Here is a 21373-nt window from a genome sequence, read left to right as displayed (position 1 = left end):
TTTATTATTCCGCCTTCTACGTCATACTCCAACAGTGCTTGTGGAGTTTATTCGGTTGGCCTAAACGTGGATAACCAGGGTTTACTCATTATCTATAAGACCAAATGTGGATAACCAGGGCTTACATATTATCCTGGGCTACAGCCTTAAACTGCCAACACAAGATGTATTCATTCTGTCACAGCTTTAGGAAGAGTGGATGTCTTTATATATACTAAAGCCTCACCATTATCTTCTCAATATATTCATCTACCACTTGTCGTATTGTGTATGCATTAGATATTATGATGAGATAGCATTCTCTTATATATATATATATATATATATATATATATATATATATATATATCTTTTTCATTCTATCTCTCAGTCTCCCCCCACCACACCTATCATGAGTCCTGCCACATCCTCATCAGCCTATCAGGAACAGGCCAGGCGGTTCTATGGCTCAGATCGTGCACCCATGTCTTTGAAATCGGCTCCCTCTCTTTCTCCTGGACGGCAATCCGATCCCCCTTCTTCTTCTCTGGCCTCCCGCATCTCAGTCAGTCGCAACCAGGACAACCTCGGCATAAGCGATGTCCAACGGCTGCACAACCCGGGCTCCTCTTCTCTACTGTCCACATGGAATGGTGGAGGCTCCTCCATCTCTGTTGATGGTAGCAATAGCTTCAACCTCTCTCTTCCCCCCCCCTCCCCCTCCCCCTCCTCCTCATCGCGCACTCCATCAACAGGAGGTGCAGCCAGCATGCCCTCAAGCCCCCGTCTTGGCCGCCGTAGCTACGGCAACCAGGAGCCAGTGCCCAGCAGTAGACCCAGGAAATACTCAGCAGGCTCACTGAATGGGATGACAGGAGGAGCGCAAAGTCGCTCGTTGCCACGCCTCTGCCCCTCTCAATCTCCCCGAGACAACAACAACGGAGCCCTGACCTTGTCAACGCTGCCCCCGCGCCGATCCGATGTTGCTGGCGGGTACAAATTTAGCAAAGACTATTACAACTACAGTCAAAATGCCAGCCCTGATCTCAACCAGAACTCCAGTAAATCCAGCCAGCTTTCCTCCAACAGGAATCAAATGCAGTCCAAAAATCAGGGAGAAAGCGTTGTGTCTATCTCCCTCTCCTCCCCGAAGAACTTGCCCTCCACGACGGCCACTATCCCTTCCACAACCACCCCACCTGATGTGACCATCCCATCCAGGACGGGGGGCTCCTCTTCTCCCCGTGTGGCCAAAAAACTCAGCCTGACTTCCACTAGCTCTGTGGGCTCCATAGGCTCCACGAGTTCCAGCCCTCCAGAACTGGAGCGGCTGGCAAGCCGTGGAGTGTCCGCAGGAGTGGGCCTGTCTTTCGGGGAGAGGCGAGGTGTCGGCCTAGAGCTCGCAGGTTCCCTAGGGCTTCGACTTGGAGAGAGGAGGTCTTCATTTGGGAAGGCAGAGCTGGAACCTGGGATGGGGCTGGGCGAGAGGAGGCAGTCATTTGGAAAGGCAGGAGTGACCCCACCAGGAGGTCTCAGGGAAAGAAGGGGGAGCATCAGCTCGCTGAGCGGGAAGGAGGAACTGACCGACTACCATCAGCACCAAAAAGAGGAGAGACTCCGTGAGCAGGAGGTGGAAAGACTGGTGAGTTTGAGTGTGTTTGCACATGATGCTAGATATGTGGAAATAACCTGTGCTACATACCATATGTGGTGTAATGTGTAAAATAGCTTACAGACTTCCACACCTTTTGTTGCACTGACAGAAGATGGGGGATATCAAGTTTACATTTTCAGTGTACGGTTGCTATTTTTGCATACAACATGCAATAAATGGAATGAGTTAAGGCGAACGCATCCCTCCACACCAAACTCCTCCTTGTCCCCTCAAACATACTCTCCCAGGGAGCTTAGCACACACACACATGCACACACACAGAGAGTGAGGTTCACCACTCCACAGATGCCTCTGGCAGTTAGCCCATACTAACAGGACTATTCTTAACCCCGTGCTTGGGTCGTGTGTGTTTGTGTATGTGCGGTGCGTGTCATTTGGACGTCCGCCCAGTGTGGTTCGGACCACTGAAGAGCCACAGAACACATCAGTCAGATGTTGGTTAGAGAAACCAGAATGATTAGAGAGCAGAGTTGCAGTGTAGCAGGTGGATAAACACACAGATGCTCAACATGTAATGACAACTGGACTCATAACCCCACTACCATTCCCTCTTCAAATGTCTTTCTCATCCACATAGCCATATTCTGCTAATTGAGCTGGTGTCTCTTAAGCTTTGAAAAATAGTTTTCTGGATGCTGTACAAACCCAACGGTGTTTCCCGAGCTTCTTAGTGGCTTTAACCTCCACCGGTTTGCAAGATAAGAACATTAAACCCAGCAACGCCTCATATGATGCGGTTTGATTTAAAACCATTTGTTTTTAGTTTGTGCCCCAGTGTAATGAGATATCTGCCACCTGTTGGGCATGTTAAATGTTGCATTTAATTTGTCTTAATCAAAGAGTGATATGAGTTTCTATATTTAAGTGTCAAAATGATGGTTATTTTAAGGGACTTTCATTTTGTGCTGATGTTGGTGGTCCCTGTGGACTAAAGTGGTCGTGTTTCCGAACCAGAGAACCACTTATTTTACAGTCTGCTCCACTCAGTCCTGGTCCTGGTACTCCAGTTGGCCGGCCTGGGTGGAGACACTGCTGGCGGGCGCAGAGTATTCATTCCTCCTCCTGCTGGAGCTTCTGTCAGAAGGTCGAGGGGCTGCAGTGAAGCTGGGTCTGGGTCTGGAGCCGCGGAGCTAAACGAGTTTCTGGTGAACCTGCAGGATTTCATCTGATTACGTGCAGAATGACGAGTATTAAGAATAACTATAGAAAATAGCCAATCTCCTTGATGCTCTTGTTTACTGATGAAGGTCATATAGAGGCAACACTAATACTTTCAGACTGTCCCATAACCAGTTAAAGGTTCCTCGCCGCTACTTTAATACATGTTTTGAATTAGCAGGTCTGATCAGATATGCTATTGGGCATTGAAAGAAAATTCATGGCTGAGCTCAGAAAAAGCATTGCCTTATGCTTGTCTGCCCTCTAGTGGTAGTACAGGAAACCTGCATATAGTTCATACTGAGATGTTATTAGGCTGTATGCATAATGGCTATTTTGGCAACAAAAGGAAGAGAAACGCAAAACCAATTGCTTAAAGCTAACACAATTGTCTATTATGTTAGTTAGGATGTACATGTTAGATGTGGCTTTTCTTGTCACCGTGAATAGTTTGTAATTGACAGAATCAAAAGGTGCAGAACCGTAATGGTTGCTACTAATGAGAGAGCACAGGAAGGTGATCATGAGCAAGTAAAACAATGAGAAAGAGAGATTAAGAGCTTACCAGGCCAAAATACTTAAATTCTAGCATTCCTCTTTTTGTCCACTATATGTCGGGCCAAAGCACCAGCTCTTATTTCACTTCCATTTGTTTCCCTCTCTTTGGTTTCCTCTCCATCTTTCTTTCTATCCGGCCCTGTTCTTGGAGTGTGTCCTCCTCTCCCTGTGTCTCTCGCTGCCTCTCTAGTTGAAATCTCTCAGGCTTGTGTCCATTAGAACAGAACTAGGTGACAAACTGACACAGGCTTGTTTTGCCCCAGCTCCTTGTTCACATTACACACTATAAATGGGGTGTGCATGTTGTTTTTTCTATGCACTCACCCACATATAAATACAAACGATTATTCCACTGGTAAACAATTTGTACTGTGATCACTTATTCATATTTCTATTGAGTAAAGTAAATGACCTTTTCTATTTAATTTCTAAAATAAAGAGCAATATAATGTAGTGTAGCGCTCTATGTTTTTCCTGAACGTGATGTCTGTCTTCAAGCCTTCTAATCAGACCGACTGTATGAAGACAGAGAGATAGTCCACACTTCACCTGGTTCAGATTCCTTCCTAGAGCACAGATCCCTGGAAATGTGTCCTGTTTCCTTACACACAGACACATTCCTGTGTTTGGAGTCATGTCCTCGTGGACACTTCCGATCATAGTTGACAGCTGTCCACCTTCTCATTAGCTCTCTCTCTCTCTCTCTCTCTCACACACGCACACCTCTGTCTCACATTCTTTCTTTCTAACCTCCCTCTTTCCACCTCTAATATTACTGACACAGGCTTGCTGTGTGGGTTTATATTTCTCCCTCCAGAGAAGCTACTGCTGAACCTATGAGGGTACATCTTGACCCTCTGCAGCCTCTGTAGCTCCCCACAGACAGAGCAGACAGAACTGTGGAAAATTGTACAAATGATATACTGAAGTTGAGTATGTAGGTTACAAACAAAACAGGATGGTTCCGAATGTATTTTGGACTTAACGAAGACATTTTAACTGAAGCGATTCACTTCTGCGATGCTTCCCCAGGTAACTTAGCATTGGAAACGTGATTTTATGATGGAAAGACATAATACCGGCTGAGCTATTATGACTTCTCTCTAGTTTTGAACATACCAGAATAAGCTTTTTATTTTAACGTAAATGTGTGTATATTAAGAGATAACATCAGTAGAACAAAATGTGTTGTTTACTGTTATTGAGTTAACATCTGACTAATACAGCATATGTGATTTCAGATAATACATACATTTAAGTATTTAAGTTTTTCCCCATTTTATATATCTCACCTTGTAATCCAGCGCCACAATAGGGCTCTATATAAATTGTGTTTTTTTATAACACGGTTATTGTTTAGCACCCCAAAACTCTGTCTAAGATGCTGTTGATTAAAACATGGTGGGGGCTTTTGGATTTGTTACTCAAAGTAGCTACTATGAAGGCATACCCCTTTTTTTTAAGTAAAATGATAACAATTTGAATTCAGACTTATTAACTTATAACTACACCTTTTTGAATAACCTGCTCTGGAAAACATAAAGAACAAAAGTATTGATTTTTGACCGCTATATCTGCACATACTTTAACTCATGCACTGGTGTGTATGCGTGTGTGTGTGTGTGTGTGTGTGTGCGTGCTCTTCTCAGGAGCGACAGCGGCTAGAGACCATCCTGTCTCTGTGTTCGGAGCTGGGCCGGTCTGCGAGAGATGAAGGAGGCACAGCTACAAGTCCTACTTCAGCTGTGGCGGATCTCCGGAAGATCAACCAGGAGCTTGAGAAGCTTCAACTGAACGATGACGACGACGACGACGACGACACACCATCGGTCTTTTCAGACTCTTTCGCTATTAACGGAACAACCGGGAATGGACACATGGCCTCCCCTGGATCAGAGAATGGGTACTATGATGATGATCTGCAGGTACGACGGAGGCGCAGCAGTGGTCACCGAGACAACAGGGCAGCATCCCCCGCTGTCAGTCTGCGAAGCTTCGCCCCTTCACCTTCTCCACGTGCACAGAGGACCAATGAGGTAAAGGGGACTTGTTTCTGCACATTCATACGCACTCGTACGACAGAGGTATGATCAACTGGTTTATTATTTTCAGACTCAACTCCCTGAACCACTTTTAACATACACAGAGATGTATAAAACATACATGTATTAAGTTCCTCTTGTTTTTTATGAGAATGTGAAGCCTAGAGCAGAGCACTCACTGCCTACCTTCAAAAATGTGCCCTTCAAATAAGGTCACCTTATGACCCACCATGTCCAGGCTGAACATGGGTGGTAGGCTGCACAGCACTGGCCTTTTTTAGGGTTAGGAATGTGATTTCTTGTCATTGGTGATTGAATTCATTTCAACAAACCACCTGACTCATCAAAATGTCTAGTGTGTAGGATCTGACAACATCTAGCAGACAGCAACAAACCGAAACTTCTAACATGTGCCGAGCAAAATGCGGAGACCCAATCTAGAGCCAGTGTTTGGTTTGTCGCCCTCCATATGTCAATATAAAATAGGGACGTACTATGGTAACCAAAACATTTTCAGGGGATACACTAAAGAAAGAAAACTCTTAATATTATATTCCATTTCTGCCAATAGCTCCCGCTAAATGCTACACAGTGCAACAAAAAAAAAACGGCGACATGAAGCCAAGACAGAGACCTGAGATTTCTATATAGATATTCTGTGTTTAAGCAGTAGAGCATATGGATTCACAGTCGCAGACTCTGTCGACGTACACATCCTTCACGTACACAGATGGGAGATATTTACAGACCATTTATTAGGTTAGAGCAGGCTGAGTGTTAAAATTCAGAATGGACAGCTGGTGTTTGTATGTGTGTGTGTATGTGTGATTGTGTCTTCCCACGTTTTTTTTATGCTTCACAAGAACAGACATTTTCAGTGCCCAAATGAAGTACTGCTTCACCACAGCAAACCAGTGTTCAGTAATCCCTTCAGTAGCCATAATATAAATGATAGATTACTTTGTCACAAATACTGTTTGTCCCCCTATTTCCACTTGATGTCACCACATGATCTAGTTGATGGTGTCACCGATCATTCTTGCAACACATTACCACGAAACCCCAATATTGTTAATAAATACGTTTGAACTACATCCTAAAAATGGTTAAATCTGATATTTCATACCAGGCTCTAGAGGATGAAGCTCGTCGCCGCGGACAGGAAATGAGGCCGTCAGAGGAGGATGTGAGGCGTGTGGAAGAGGAGAGGATCCAGGTGCTGAACAACATGGAGGAGCTGGAGCAAAAGATCAAAGAGCTGGACAACCAAATGGATGAATCTGCCCAAGAGGTAAAGAGAGAGAGTGATGGGCGATGGCATTTTTTGGGAAAGAATGACCGTCTTAACAATTTATAGTTTAATAATAAGTCTAGAAGTTCTATTTTTAAAGAGAAATGAGGGATTTTACTTCTTTACATCAGTGACACGTTCACACAATAAGAGGTAGTGTTACATACAGCTTTTAATAGAAGTAAGGATAAACCCAATGTCACTATAAAAGGCTGACTTACTGGTATGTATTTATCCAAGGTGGAGCTTGAGCGAGCTCTGGTGGAGGCTGAGCAGGAGTCGGAGATAGCTGCTTTCCAGCAGGAGAAATATGCTCTGGAAGCACTTCACAACAAGATGGCCGACCTGGAGACCAAGTCCCAACAGGAAAAAGACAAGGTATTTAACAGGCTATGCTTAATTGTAAAACAATGAGAGACGAGACAAGATTCACAATTGCTGACACAGAGACCAGAAGCAGAGAGCATTAATCAGCAGACTACGCATTTGGTGATGCATCGTCTGCAAACCGATTGTATTCCTTTGCTGAAGGGCTGGAAAGTGATTTTCAGTATTGTGCAAAGTGTTGCACACCAAACGTGGTTCGTAACAAGCAACAGTTCCCTCCCTATGATGTTTGGTTATGAAAATACACACACTACTCTGAGACTCATACATTTAGGGGTCATGTGACGAACTGGTATGCGTTAATCCCTCTCATGCTGTCTCCGGTCCAAATATATATCTGCTAATACTACCCAGGGTATAGCGGTCACCAAGTGATCATGTGTTACTCACACTCCTGCGGGACGCCCATGGGTGTACACACACATTGTGTGTGTGTGTGTATGTGTGTTTCTACTTGTACCAGTAAAGGGTAACATTGACAGGGTGGGGAGTGTAACTGCATAAACGGTTTGAATTTGTTGTCGGTATGTGTGGATCTGCGACTACAGGCCTTGGTTTAGCGTTTGGATGTTCTCGTGTCGGATTGAGCCCTCGCCTGTTTGGCATATTTCCACAGCTGGTAGATACTGTATATGTTTAAAACTTCGTCATGATACCGTGAGAGATGGAGGGAATGCGACGCAGAGCGATCGGGTAGAGGAGTGTTGACGAGCTGGTGAAGTTGAGCGCTCGTACAGATTTTTTACGTGCGTATACGTTGTGTTATTTATAGGGAGGATAGTTAATCTACTGAGCCATTCCTTTTCATTCATTCCATCATTCCTTTTCATTCATACTACCTTCATTTCTACTCAATACTTCCCCAGTTCTCCATCTCTTTGGTAGATGTTTTTTTCTCCTCCAGCTTTCCCTCCCCTCCCTCCCTCTGGGCTAATCTTGCTGACCTGGTCGCCGTAGTGACTAACTGTGGCTCCCCAGTCCCACTAACGCTGCCATCCTCTCTCTGTCCTGTGTGCGTGTGCGTGTGCTCGTGTGTCTCTGTCTGTCCGTTTGTTGTGCACATAAACACATGTGTACGTGTACGTTTGTGCGGGCATGTCTGTGCGTCTGTGTGTTCTGTACATGTGTGTATGCCAGGCGTGTGAGTTGCTACAGGCAGAGAAGGGCAGAGTAGAGAAGTTGGCTCAGATTGTGTGTGAGCAGCGCTCCCAGCTGGACAGCTGCCCTGAGGCCACCAAGGAGCCCCTGCAGGAGCAGCTGGCCAGGGTCAGTACGAACACACACACACACACACACACACACACACACACACACAGGAAGATAAGGACCAAAGTGTGTAAACCAACGGACCCACGCACAGAAACCACACCACATAGGACTCGATAATAGTGGGAAGTGCAACAGCTGTGCATGCGTACACCGATAGGCTGAAACAGAAAAAAGGCAAATTAATGTACACATATACATAGTGACACTCAAAGCATGCAGCATATGTAGAGCGGTGTCCCCATGAAAATATTCTAGATAGAGACACTTGACCTTGCATGTGAATATGCACACGTTTTCTTTCCCGACCCAACTTGTCCTCCAACCCACGGCCTCCTTTGAGCTGAGTCACGTTCTTGTTCGTTCTCTTCTCACTGTCTAACTCTTTAGGTCACTATGTCTACATATCTCTTTATTTCACCAATAGTATTTTATCCTGTTAGTGTATATAATATCTCAAGAGCTTGGCTATTATAGAATACACTGACATTTGGGCATGCGGTCTACGGCTTCACCTTTTGTGTTTGACGCATTAACAAAATCCAACCATCCAGGGCTGCACAATTAATTGAGGATTAATGGAGGATCACAATTTGGCTTCCCACAATTAAATAAACATGATCGACTGCGATATTGATGTTTTTAAAAATGTGCTCATATAAACTCATATCAAGTCAAGTGCTTCCTAGATAGCCGTCCACTAGGGGGCCAATGCGATGTTTTCATATATAGCTTCAGGATTAGGCAGCTGTCATGACGCTTTGTCCCTACTGATGCAGCAAGAGTGACGCGCTGTATATTACTTATTTTGTGCATCAGAGAGCTGATGAGCAAAATAAAATGCACTGAATTCAGGCAAAGACATAGCTTATTTTAATTTGTTTTGTATTTTAATACAACAAGTTGTCAATTAGCGGGATTGAAAGCAGAGCTCTGTTTATTTTAATGTGAATGAGCAATAGAAATATTTTGTCCCAAAACAATTATGACCATTTTTGCAGCTGGACATCCATTGATTCATTATTCATCCAACCCAGCTGACATTGGGTGAGAGGCAGGGTTCACCCTTCACAGGCTTACAGTCAATCACAGGGCTGACACAGGGAGAAGGTCACGCTCACGTTCACACCGACGGGCAGCTTAGAGTCAATTATTTGGTCATTTTTTTGTGTGTACCTGCATCTTGAATGCTTTATCAAGTGTACGTGCTTTAACAGTATGTCTCATTTAGTCTGTCCTATGCACGTGTTTACCTCTGTCTCGCCTGTTTACCTGTGTGTTATTTCTTCTGTGTGTGTGTGTGTGTGTGTGTGTGTGTGTGTGTGTGTGTGTGTGTGTGTGTCAGGACTGTGAGGTGCTCGATGCAGAGTCAAAGCGTTTTGAGGACCTGGAGTTTCAGCAACTGGAGAGCGAGAGCAGGCAGGACGAGGAGAAGGAGACCCATACTCAACAGCTTCTCCGGGAGACCGCAGATTACCAGCGGAGCACCGTCACTCGCAAGGTAACGGCTGTCTGTTTGTGTGTTTTACATTAGTCCTTTGGAAATGTTATATTTGGATTGAAAATCCATGAGTTCAATTTCATAAATAAATCTAAGATATCTAAACTTTCATCTCCTACCCAAGTTGAATCTCTGTTTAAAACGGTTTGCAAAAGCTTTGGCTCTAGTGGTAGTGTAATGCTTTGTAAGTGAGCTAGAAACATGTAACAAGCTGGTTTTGTTTTTCTTTCAGGAACGACTGTTAACTCTGAAGAAGCAGGCAACACAGATTACCCAGCAGGCTCAGCGAGAGAAGGAGAGCTTCTTGAAGGAGAGGAGCACCCTCGAAGCAATGCTGCAAAGGGTACGAAGGGTATCCATGTTTGCATGTGGGTGCATCTGTATGCATGTGGCCATCCTTGCCTCTGTGGGTGAATGAAAAGCAGAAGCAATCACGAAGAGGTTCATTTTGTGTCCTTGTTCTGTCTATTAGGAGAAAGAAAACCTCACCATGCTGGAAAGAAAATATGCTGACCTCACTGGTGGCCGAGGTTTCACTCTGAGGGAGGTAGGTTTTGAGAGACAGCGGTCAGACAAGAAAATGAAGATTGTGGGCAGGACTTCCTTCATTCTTAAACGTTGGGGTTTCCTTCTCTGCTAGGGTACAGCTTCTCTGGCTGACGTGTGTCCTCCTCCAGTCAACTTGTGCACCCTCGCATCCCTCCTCTCTATTTCTCTCAAGAATGCGGAGGTTACCTTTGGCTTATTTCACTACTATTTTCTTTTCTCTTTTCTTCTCTGTCCAGATCAGTCTGTTTTAATCCTTTTCATCCTTCCTTCTTCTTTCTTTATTCTGTTTTTCTCCTTACGGATTCATGTTGTAACTTCAAGTCCCTGCAACGTAAGGAGGGGAAAGTGAGACTTCTTTCATTAATTCTATGCACGGCTTATACTCACATGTGTTAATACCCAGGTAACCTTGTTATAATGCATTTCGCCTTGTGTAAACCACTGAATGTTCAGTGTCTAAGTAACTTACTTCCAAGTGACAAGACTTGTTATTCCATTTTTGCTTTGAAATTGCTTAAATTGCCACCAAATTCTGCATCATTCTAACAACTAATAAACTGCTAAAAGTTTGTCATTAATATGGCTGACTCACGCCATGCTATGCCTCACCCTTTCTTTCTCCCCCCTTTCTCCACATGACACTTTCCAGGGCTATGTCACAGTCAGAGAAATCAATGAGCTTTACTCACAGCTTGGGGCGGAGCCTAAACCCGCCCTTGCCCCCACTCTGGCCAATGCTTCTCCTGAGTCCGAGGCAAACTCCTCCACTGACGACGACACTCCTAAACCACCGGAGGAGGAGGTGTGTGGAGTGGTGTTAAGGGCTCCCGTGTGTAGTTATGTAAACAGGCGTAGATTATACAAAGTGTGTGGGTGGGTGAGTGAGTGTGTGAAAGTAGTTTCCCCAATTCCTTTCCTCCTTTTGCGCTATTTCCGTTTTTCTGACAATATTCCTTTCTTCTCTTCAAAGCTCTGCCATTCATCCTCAACTGCCGACTGTCATTCCTCTTCCTCCTCTTCTTCCTCTTTCCATCTATATCCCCGTCCCCTCCCCAAAACGCCCTCCGTGCATTGGCCAGAGAACATGGTGTCATATAGAGACCCCTCTCCCCTTCCTGACTCTCCCCCACCTCCCCTCCCTCTCAAAAAACACCACCACCGACACAGGCAGGTAATGCGTGTGTGTGTGTGTGTGTGTGTGTGTGTGTGTGTGTGTGTGTGTGCGTGTATTAACAACTTTGTGTGTCAAAACCAGATGCACAGTTTACACAATTGCTTTGATTGATTGCTGTTGATTATGGTAGATAATTGACAATTGTTTAGGTGCATTTGGTTATAGTGCGAATTAATAATTTATTTATATGCCTGAAATGACTAAATATGGATTAGAGAATGCATTGTGGTTTTCCAGTGTCTTTTTGTTGATATTCTTAATTTTAAAAAAAGTGTCAGTACAACATTTAAAATCCCACACATAGCAACTTATATTGTTATATGACCTAACATAAAATTGGATCATTTTGCTCATTCATTGAATTGGGTTGAATGACAATGATAAATAATTGATTGTCAATTAACTGTTTACATCCCTTCCCTTCTGTTGTGTGTGTGTGTGTGTGTGTGTGTGTGTGTGTGTGTGTGTGTGTGGGGTGGGGGGGGGTTTATCAGCATTTCCGTTTGTTGGAAGAGAAGAAGAGGTCTGACAGAGAAGGGGGTTCCCATCTAAGTGACACATTACCCAGGAAGAAAACCACACCCATCATGAGCCCCCAGTTCATGTGTGCTACACTGGGACGCAGCTACCCAACTAAGGTACACATATATATATATATATATATATATATATATATATATATATATATATATTCACAATGATTTGATGTCTATCTGTGACTTATGTTCACAGATTCAACATCAAATTGTATTCTGTACTATAATTATAGATATTGTGTCATTTAAAGATGGAAACAATATTTTTTTTAAATGACTAAAACATTAAAGTAAAAAACGGTTTGGTCTCTTTTTTGTTTTAGTCCCATCATCCCCTGGTACAGAGCACAAGTTGTGGCAGCATTCTCCCAAGAATTTTCTCCCTAACCAACAAGGAAAATGAATCTCGTCCTGTGCATAAAGGTATACAAACATATGCTTACACACTTACTTAGAAACCATATATACAGAGAAATACGCTACTTTTACATGGGAATAAATGTAACTGCACTGACAAACTTCACTGCCCTTGTTGTGGGTTTTGTTTGTGTGCGTGAACGTCATTGTGTTGAGTTGGATCACAAAGTCTCTCATTTGTTTATGTGTCAGAGGAGATAGTGCAGGAATGTAATTAGAGGAAGGCTGCTCCATCAAGTGGTGTGGAGTGTGTGTGTGTGTGTGTGTGTGTGTGTGTGTGTGTGTGTGTGTGTGTGTGTGTGTGCGTGTGTGTGCGACTGTGTGTGTGTGTGTAAGTACACTTTGATAGTTATTTTGTTAGTTAGTAAAGGGGTTGTTACAAAACAAGCTGCTTAGATGTAGATTTCTTCTAGGTCAACTTCCTGCCATAAATGTCAATCAGCCATTTCCCATCATTAAGAAAATGTGCCTTTCAACAAGCCCTCTGTTTGGAAGTATGCTGACAATGTAGTTTTAAACGCAGTTTTAACTGCCGAAAGATGAAGGATGGTCTGTTACCTCGAGGACCCTGTGCTTTCCCCCCCCCCATGTCAAGTTTGACGTGTATATAGTCTTTATATTTTAAATGAAAAGGTAATTACTCGAGTGCAAACTAACCACATGCATCAACCAATTTGGACCTTTCATTAGATAGTTTTTCCCGGACACTGCTTCGTGTGTATCTGGCCCCTCAGTCCCTTTGGTCCCTTGATCTGGCTCATCAGACGGGTGGGTCTGCTGCTTGGGGAAGATGGTATCAGGTTTTTCGTGTGTTTCTTCCTGTACCCAGAGGCCGAGCCTATCTTTAAAGTAACTGCAGCACAATTATCGTCGTCATACCTCCTTCTACTTCTGAGGACATCTCATTTCTTTCCAGACATCTTTGGACTGCCGAAACTACGTTTAGGACTCTGCTGCACTGCGTTCACTTTGCAGGCTGTTTGTTCTTTTGGGAGTCTACTTACTATTTGGACACATTTGATCAAGATTAGTTTCACCAATAGGGTGTGAATCTATTTTTCACTAATCGTAGAAGAGCGTCTCACAGTGGCGGGGCAGTGTGATCCAAAATTGAAGCCGTCTGGGCAAACGGTTGTCCCAGATGAAGTGACAGAGACGGGTACAACACAAGAGTGCACACATGCATGGGGAGAGTAACTAAAGTTAGTCACTGCTAATGCCGTTGTTTATTTCTCTCGCTCTGTGTGTGCGTCTCCAGGTCAGCCCGGCTCACGAGCAGCTTCCCAGAACAACGTCTACCTCGATGCCTTTGGGTACCGTGACAACCAGGCCTTCGACACAATGAGTGTGGATAGCACGGACTCCATTGAAACCAGCATCTCTGCTTGTTCACCGGATAATATCTCCAGGTCGGTGACTCCAGATTCTGTGTGTGTGTGTGTGTGTGTGTGTGTGTGTGTGTGTGTGTGGCTATCGGTCGAAGAAACGGAAACAAAACAGTGTTTTGCTGGAATACTTCTATGTGAAGTATGTGCCGATGAACATTAGTCGCTTCTCCTTTCTTCATTCTGTTAGAAAGGATTTGAAAAATTTGGCAGAAGTTCGTAGGAGAAAAGTTTAAATTTGACAAGAGACAACTGCCATGAAAATTGCAAACTGGACCACACAACAATGTTCCTTTTGTGTTCATAATATGAAACATTGACTGTAGAAATGGGGCTGGGGAGTGGACAAAGAGAGCAGAAAATGAGTTAATGTAAAAAGTGTGTGGAGCTGCAGTGCAAAAGGTTTCCTGCCTCTCATGGTCCCTCCTTGGAGGATAAGATGTGTAGAACTGAGCGTGTTCTGAGTTAAGGGGGACTCTTGATTAGTGCTCTATGGGTCAGGTTACGGAAGACGGAGAAAACATGAAGGTGTGTGTGTGTTCACAGTCAACCCCCTCAGGTTCAGATGAACTGAGCAAACCAGTATGAGTGTGGAGGTGGATTTAGGGGTCCCACCCCCCCATCCGGACTCAGTCCATGTGTGCTTGCTTTGCTCCTCCACGTTTTACAGTGGTTACATCCGTCTTTTGTCTCCCCTCCTCTTGTTTCCCTGAATGGTATGGTCTTGTTTCTGTACATAGAATGTGCACAGCCTCAAACCATTTGCAGATTGACCTCTCTGCAAGTTTTCCTGGAACAGGCTGCCTCTGTGATCCTCAGGATGGCTCCAGTTGGATTGTGTATTACCGGATTAAGTTGAATTGGAGGACGCGTGTGTTAAAACCTGGATCGGTGTTGGACAAAAAAAAAAGTAGTTTTATGAGACGACTGGAATTTCTGTCAGCGATGTGTTCCGTGTTTTGAAGATACAACTGTTGGAGCAAGATAAATAAAGTTCTTCTCAAGTAGTCCAAATACTTGAATAGCTAGAACCGGGCTGGTCTATAATGACTATGAGTGTGATCACCTCTCATCGATTGAGGTAAGACAATGGCCAAGGGGATGGGAGGAAGAGAGGAGAGGGTGGATGTCAGGGAAACGTGCTGGAAGATTAGTTAATATCCAAATGTAGTAGACCAAAATATGGCACAAAATGCAATCACAGATGTCTGCCCATAATTTCTTTCTTACGTTGGGATGGCATTTTCATTTTCCATCTCTGCCTGGGTAGTTTTTGTATTCACATCCAAAATTCACTAGTTTGTAATTTGTTTGTATTCAGTTAAAAGTATGGCAAAAAAATAGCGCTGTGGTGATTTTATATGAAACTGGCAGCTGATAAGAGCGGGAAAGCATTTTCTTTTCCCGCTTTCTCCTATTGTTTTTTCATTTTTCATACCCTCCCTCCAAATCCTTTTTTTTCTCTTTTGGGTTACATATGGTACCCTCTCTCTCTCTACACACACACACACACACACACACACATATATATATATATATATATATATATATATATATATATATATATATATATATATATATATATATATATATATATATTTAACCCTCCCTTTCCTCCCTGATTTGTTTAGACTGAGTCTAATGTGTACCATTCATCATAACAATGTTGTGACATCATCACAGATCAACACTGGGTATCCATTTTCATTCTGGCTCCGGATAAGAGAGGAAGTGTGTTTGCATCAAGGTAGAGAAAGAAGGAAATGGAGAGGGGGGGGGAAGATATGGTTTAACATGACAAACATAGACACAAATCCCTTCCATGTGATGTCAGTGAAGAATGCAGGTCATGTGTAGACCATCTGCAGTCTGGGAGACCTGAAAGCTAGACTCGGCCTGCTGCTCTAGACTGAAGACCGTGACATGTGCCTTGACATCCAGGATTCCTTTGTTGGTGGATTTCCTCTTTGTGTGTGCTGAATTAAACAGTATTATCAGGAGAGTGAAGCCTTTTTCTCTCAGTAAATGTTACCCCTGAAGAAATGGAAAATGGAAAAGTCTGAATGGAGTCAGAATAGAATAGAAAATATGTAAATAAATGCAGAAGGAATTGCTGCTGGGTCTTTGTGGTAATCATGCTGTGCTTAGTTAATCTTGTGAACAGTTTATTGCATGGGTGGAATATAAAATGCTCTTTTTTATTTATTTAATTATTATTTAATAATTTAAAGTATTTCTAATGATCAACACGTTGCTACCGACACAGGTCTTCATCAGGGGTGAACACGTTGGTTTAGAATAAAGGCAATTTAAATTTGCACAAACACTGTGCCTTGGCTGATTTTTTTTTTAATGGGATTTGCATTTTACACTTTTTTGATACCATATTCTAGCCGTTCACAAGACTAGAATACATCTTTATTGTCAATCCGGGTGGACATTTGTCTTTGGCTGACCAAATGCAACCACAACGATATAATAAAATGCAGACAAGCAGTAAGTAAAACTCATAGACAAGGCCATATTATACATTTAAAGAGTACATGTGTGTTTCCTTAAGAACCACATTCCCATATAAATGATAAAAGGTGAAAACAATAATCTGAGCTGTAAATATTTGTTATGCCACTGCTTGTCATTATGAATGAAAATGTAATGTATGCAGGGTCTTGTTTAATTATGGATTTTAGTTTGTTGTTTTTAATTGATGTCAATTCTTGAGGACATTTGGGAATGACAATAGCTTTGTAAATTCCTCCCAAACGTTTTGAGTTTATGTGACCATATTGCAGTTCCTCTGCAGCTCACTAGGTGGAGCCCTCAGGCCCACCAGTGGGCCCCAGCCCAGTGGTACAGCTGCTCTGTAGTGCTTCCTAGAGCTCAAACTGGTTGAAGAGAGGATGGAATCTGCAAGGCGCTTCTTCCTCGTCCTATCTGTAAGAGGATGAGGCCTTTTGGGGATTGACAACTAGTGTTCATGCTGCTGACACACTCCTGGGGAGTTTATTCTTAGATCTACAGTTCAGGTGTCCTAATGCAATAACCCCTTTGTAGGGCCCTCGTGTGGGCCAGACAGGCAGCTTAAGCTAATGGTTCTGTGTTCTGCACATCGGCATCCATAACCAACACACTTATGATCAATGAGAAACATTTCAGATTGGTTACGGGTGAGAATAGCGGAGGGGAAAGAACACGGCCTTCTGAGCTGCCGGTGCAGCAGGTTTATTTCATTAACTTGGAAGCGGCTCAGTTTCATTACTTTGTGTCTTTTAGGTTCTGCCACATCACGGCTGATTTGGTGTTTGTTTTCCCGTCACTGTTTGTGAAGAAAATTGATGTTTGTTGTATGTGCTTGTTTGCCGCAGTGCCAGTACTTCAAATATGGCCAAGCTAGAGGAGATGGAGCGTCTGCTGAGAGAAGCCCAGCAAGAGAAGAGCCGCCTCCTCGAATACAAGGTCACTACGAGAATCAAATCCTCTTTTTGTTTTCACTGTTTTACACTTTGGTATTGGTAGAGACAGCCCATATGTATATCAGCATACATGTTCTCCCTTTTATTTATTAGTACAATTTCCGTTATTCCTCAGGAGCAAGAGATGGAGGTGCGAAAGCAGGCTCTGGATGAGGAGAGGAAAAGAAGGGAGGACCTGGAGAAAAGGCTGCAGGAGGAGACCAGCAGACGGCAGAAACTCATCGACCGTGAGGTGAAACTGAGAGAAAAACAGAGAGCACAGGTAGGAAGGAGAAACTACACAAAAGATGTGTGTTCATTTGTCATTGGAAAATCTTTCTCAATATGCGATTTTTCTTTGGTATAGCATGTTGTTTCTTCATCTGTAGACCCACATCTCAAACTGTATGACCCTTATTGCAACCAGTGAAGCGAATAGAGCTTTCACCCAACAGTAAAATAAGATTTGTCATGCTGTAATTATACACAAACGATCCTTTAGAGCTTGCTGACAGTTCTTAGCACAAGCTCCATCCATCATCTTTTTATTATTTCTTTCGCCTGGACCATCAACTGTTGGCAGCAAGAGAAATAATATTCTACTTTAAAATCGACCTCACATAAGATACATCTGCATGAATTATCCAAAACACAAAAGAAGCTATAAATACACTTGAGCCAATGAATCACCCCGTTCCCCTTTTGCTCTCCAGTCCCGGCCGCTGACGCGGTACCTGCCGGTGCGAAAGGACGATTTTGACTTGCGAGCTCACATTGAGTCGGCGGGCCACAGCACCGACACGTGCTTCCACTTATCCATCTCTGAAAAGACGTGCCGTGGCTACTTGATCAAAATGGGCGGCAAGATCAAAACCTGGAAGAAGCGCTGGTTCGTCTTTGACCGCAACCGACGCACGCTCTCCTACTACTCAGGTACTGTGGCTCAGAACAGGCACACAAGGACCACCTCATAACAAATTTGTACAGAGCATCCACATCGATAGAGGCCCACACACACACACACACACACACAGGTATTTTACGGATATATTTAAATGTATTCCATATTTTGTATTTCCCTATATTTTTTACATGCATGAAAAATAGACCAATACTGAATGAATAGCAGTGGACACGTTGCAATACATTTACACACATGTTGCCCTCTGCAGACAAGCATGAAGCCAAGCTGAAAGGAGTCATCTACTTCCAAGCTATTGAAGAAGTGTATTACGATCACTTGAAGAATGCACATAAGGTATGTGTGTATATTGAGCTGCAAAAGCAATGAATGCAATGTACTTCTGTTCTGAAAAGTAGGATTTTAGTATCTTCTAATTTATTTGTAAAACTCCCTCTATCTCACCCTTCATCATTCCTCCCCCCCCCCCCCCCCCCCCATCTCGCTCCCTCACTTTTCCTCCCACTCTTCTCGTTTCATCCTCTCCCTCAGAGCCCAAATCCTTCCCTGACCTTCAGCGTGAAGACTCATGACAGAGTCTACTACATGGTCGCTCCGTCTCCTGAGGCCATGAGGATCTGGATGGACGTGATCGTCACGGGCGCCGAGGGTTACACCCAGTTCATGGTGTAGTGAAGGAGCAGGATGTGCCAATGGCCTACGGCTCTCTGTGGCTTTTTAACACTACGTTTTCTATTGTTTTCCTCTGGACTTTTCTCCGTTTTTTCAAAACGGACTTTATTCTCATCTTTTGTTGAAGAATGAACACAGTTTTTGTCGTGTGGAGACGGCAGGTACTGAGTTACTCAAGATCAGTTTGCGGTGTTTTTTCCGCCTCGTTTGCAAGAGGGGCTGGGCTGGGTTTGTAGTACTATCTGGAGCATTCATGCGAAATTGTAGGCCGATGCAAGATAATAATTTGAACACTTTCATGCAATCGTGTTCCATCCCAGAGATCTAAAATGTGCTGCGGTGCCTTGGAGTGGGTTCATGTGTAAACACGTTAAAACTTATATTTTATATGAACTCTTTACAACCCAGTTTCTTCAGAGAAGAGCGGCCTGTGACTCAACTGCTCCTTTTTTTTTTAGCTGTATGAAGCTTTTTTACAAAAGATTTTTAATGAGGAGACAGAGATGCTGAGTCAGCCAGTTTGAGCTCTCTAGTATCGTATCACCATGTCATCGTGGACATCAATACATAACAGCAGTGCCATACAAAGCCCAAACAATTTGAACATGTCATGGAAGAACTCGTGGTCTATTTTGAGAATGGGTTTTTTATCGATTTTAGACTGTTTCAATTGTGTTTTAATCATTTCAGATAATTTTCTGTGTACATAATAAATATCACATATTCATTCATTTAGTAAATGTAGATGAGGAAATGTATTTAAATGTTCAACTTTTTCTTCTCCATCTGATTTCATGTATCATTACTGTGGCATTCTCAGGTGTGTGCATGGACGTGCGTGCATGCATCACATGATAACGTGTGAGTTTATGCACACGTTTGCTTAGAAGTGCCTGTTTATTTTTTTTGCGTGCATCCTCTCCGTACACTTCTATTTACTGCGAGCTTCTAATGCAGCTCCAAGGTGCTATTCTTACATGTGTATCACACATATAATCCGCACCATGACATCAAAGATTTGTATATGGATTGTTTTGCCGGGTTTACAATATTGTCACCACAGGCTCAGAAATTAAGCTCTAAGGAAACATGGTCAGGATCAGTCTTGTTATTTTTCTAATGAAAGGAGTTGGTTAAATAAGCATGAAGAATTGTGGTATTTGTACATTTTGTTTCTAAGTTGTAGTTAAGTTGACGATATTGAGGAAACGATCCGTTATCAACTCGGAACTTTTCCAAAAAAAAAGAAAAGAAAATCATATTTTGAGTGACAGTATTTTTGACATGCAATATTATCTATATTTTTAAGAGCTACATGTATCTATACACAAGGCCGACCTGTCTCTGGTGAGGGAACTATACCAGTGGGGAAGCATGGCCCGAGTGGTTCTGTGCGTTAGGAGCCCCCCCTGTAGGTGTCAGGCAGAAGAATCCATGGTACACACACCTCAGAGGCGCTTAGTCATCCAAACGGATGGATTATCGTGCTGCTTTGCTCCACTAGCTTTCATGGCATTGCTCTTATTACCACTAATTCAATGCTTTAGTGAAACTGACTATTCCACATTAATCACCAAAGCTGCTTTTACATTTCACAGCATACTCCATACTACGTCTGAATGACTCAGTCCACGGATGGATGCATTTATCGTCTGGCCTCTTGGCATAGCTTTTTGTTTAATTGACCAAAGTACATGTTTATGTGGTATAATGTATATGTTGTTACTCTGCTTTGACTTCTCTTTGTTCAGTACAATAAGATTAAAATGATGAATGTTTTTTACATGACGAGCACCTGGTTGTTTTCCACCAACTAAAGGAACTGCTACCAACTGCTTCCATGAGCTGTTTTTTTGGTGTTTTTTTATAACAAATTTTATGTTGATCCTACTGTATTTATACCATTACCAATGCATGTTTCTTAATTTTGTATTTCTATATGAATAATAAAAATTATATTTTACCTTTTTTTTATGATTTTTAAGAAGTTTGCAACATCGTAATTGGCAATTAGTGGAATGACATGGGAGATTTAGAAAAATGCCAAAATGACTTGTTGGGTGTTATATGATGCCACATACCTCCAAGTGACGTGCTTGTTGCATTACAGGGACAGTTCAACCTAAATTAAAAGAAATGCATGTGTTTCCACTCACCTGTGGTGCTATTTATCAATCTAGATTGTTTTGGTGGGAGTTGCCGTGTTTTGGAGACATCATCGGTAGAGATGTCTGCCTTCTCTCCAATATAATGGAACTTGATGGCACTCTGCTTGTCTTCCAGGCTATTAACTCACCAGACGAGAGGTGATTGTCAAATAATGAATATACTCGTATTTGTTTCAATAACCAAATGAAAAGAAATGGTTGATGAATACATCAGCTGTGTAATATATGCTCTGCTTGCGTT

General features: G+C 43.0%; 1 protein-coding gene across 5 annotated transcripts in view; it reads left to right on the top strand.

Moving 5' to 3' along the window:
* phldb2b (pleckstrin homology-like domain, family B, member 2b) overlaps positions 1–20927 on the top strand; it is a 40125-nt gene extending 19198 nt beyond the window's left edge. For 3 of the 5 annotated variants that reach the window (XM_034559908.1, XM_034559911.1, XM_034559912.1), the window contains 18 exons: positions 371–1621; positions 5020–5406; positions 6542–6703; positions 6944–7081; positions 8228–8356; positions 9702–9857; positions 10090–10200; positions 10330–10404; positions 10498–10587; positions 11056–11208; positions 12075–12218; positions 12440–12539; positions 13792–13942; positions 17284–17374; positions 17507–17653; positions 18084–18303; positions 18543–18628; positions 18824–20927. In XM_034559908.1, coding sequence (XP_034415799.1) covers positions 371–1621; positions 5020–5406; positions 6542–6703; positions 6944–7081; positions 8228–8356; positions 9702–9857; positions 10090–10200; positions 10330–10404; positions 10498–10587; positions 11056–11208; positions 12075–12218; positions 12440–12539; positions 13792–13942; positions 17284–17374; positions 17507–17653; positions 18084–18303; positions 18543–18628; positions 18824–18964 — 3732 coding nt within the window. In that variant the 3' untranslated portion in view covers positions 18965–20927. The remainder of the gene's footprint in view (positions 1–370; positions 1622–5019; positions 5407–6541; positions 6704–6943; positions 7082–8227; positions 8357–9701; positions 9858–10089; positions 10201–10329; positions 10405–10497; positions 10588–11055; positions 11209–12074; positions 12219–12439; positions 12540–13791; positions 13943–17283; positions 17375–17506; positions 17654–18083; positions 18304–18542; positions 18629–18823) is intronic. The other 2 variants (XM_034559909.1, XM_034559910.1) reach the window with 2 other exon arrangements.
* Positions 20928–21373: the final 446 nt, after the last annotated feature.

This window comes from Cyclopterus lumpus, chromosome 20, assembly GCF_009769545.1.
Source record: "Cyclopterus lumpus isolate fCycLum1 chromosome 20, fCycLum1.pri, whole genome shotgun sequence".
Lineage (NCBI taxonomy): Eukaryota > Metazoa > Chordata > Actinopteri > Perciformes > Cyclopteridae > Cyclopterus > Cyclopterus lumpus.
The sequence above is the reverse complement of the archived record's forward strand: the minus strand, read 5'-3'. Positions and strand labels throughout refer to the sequence as shown.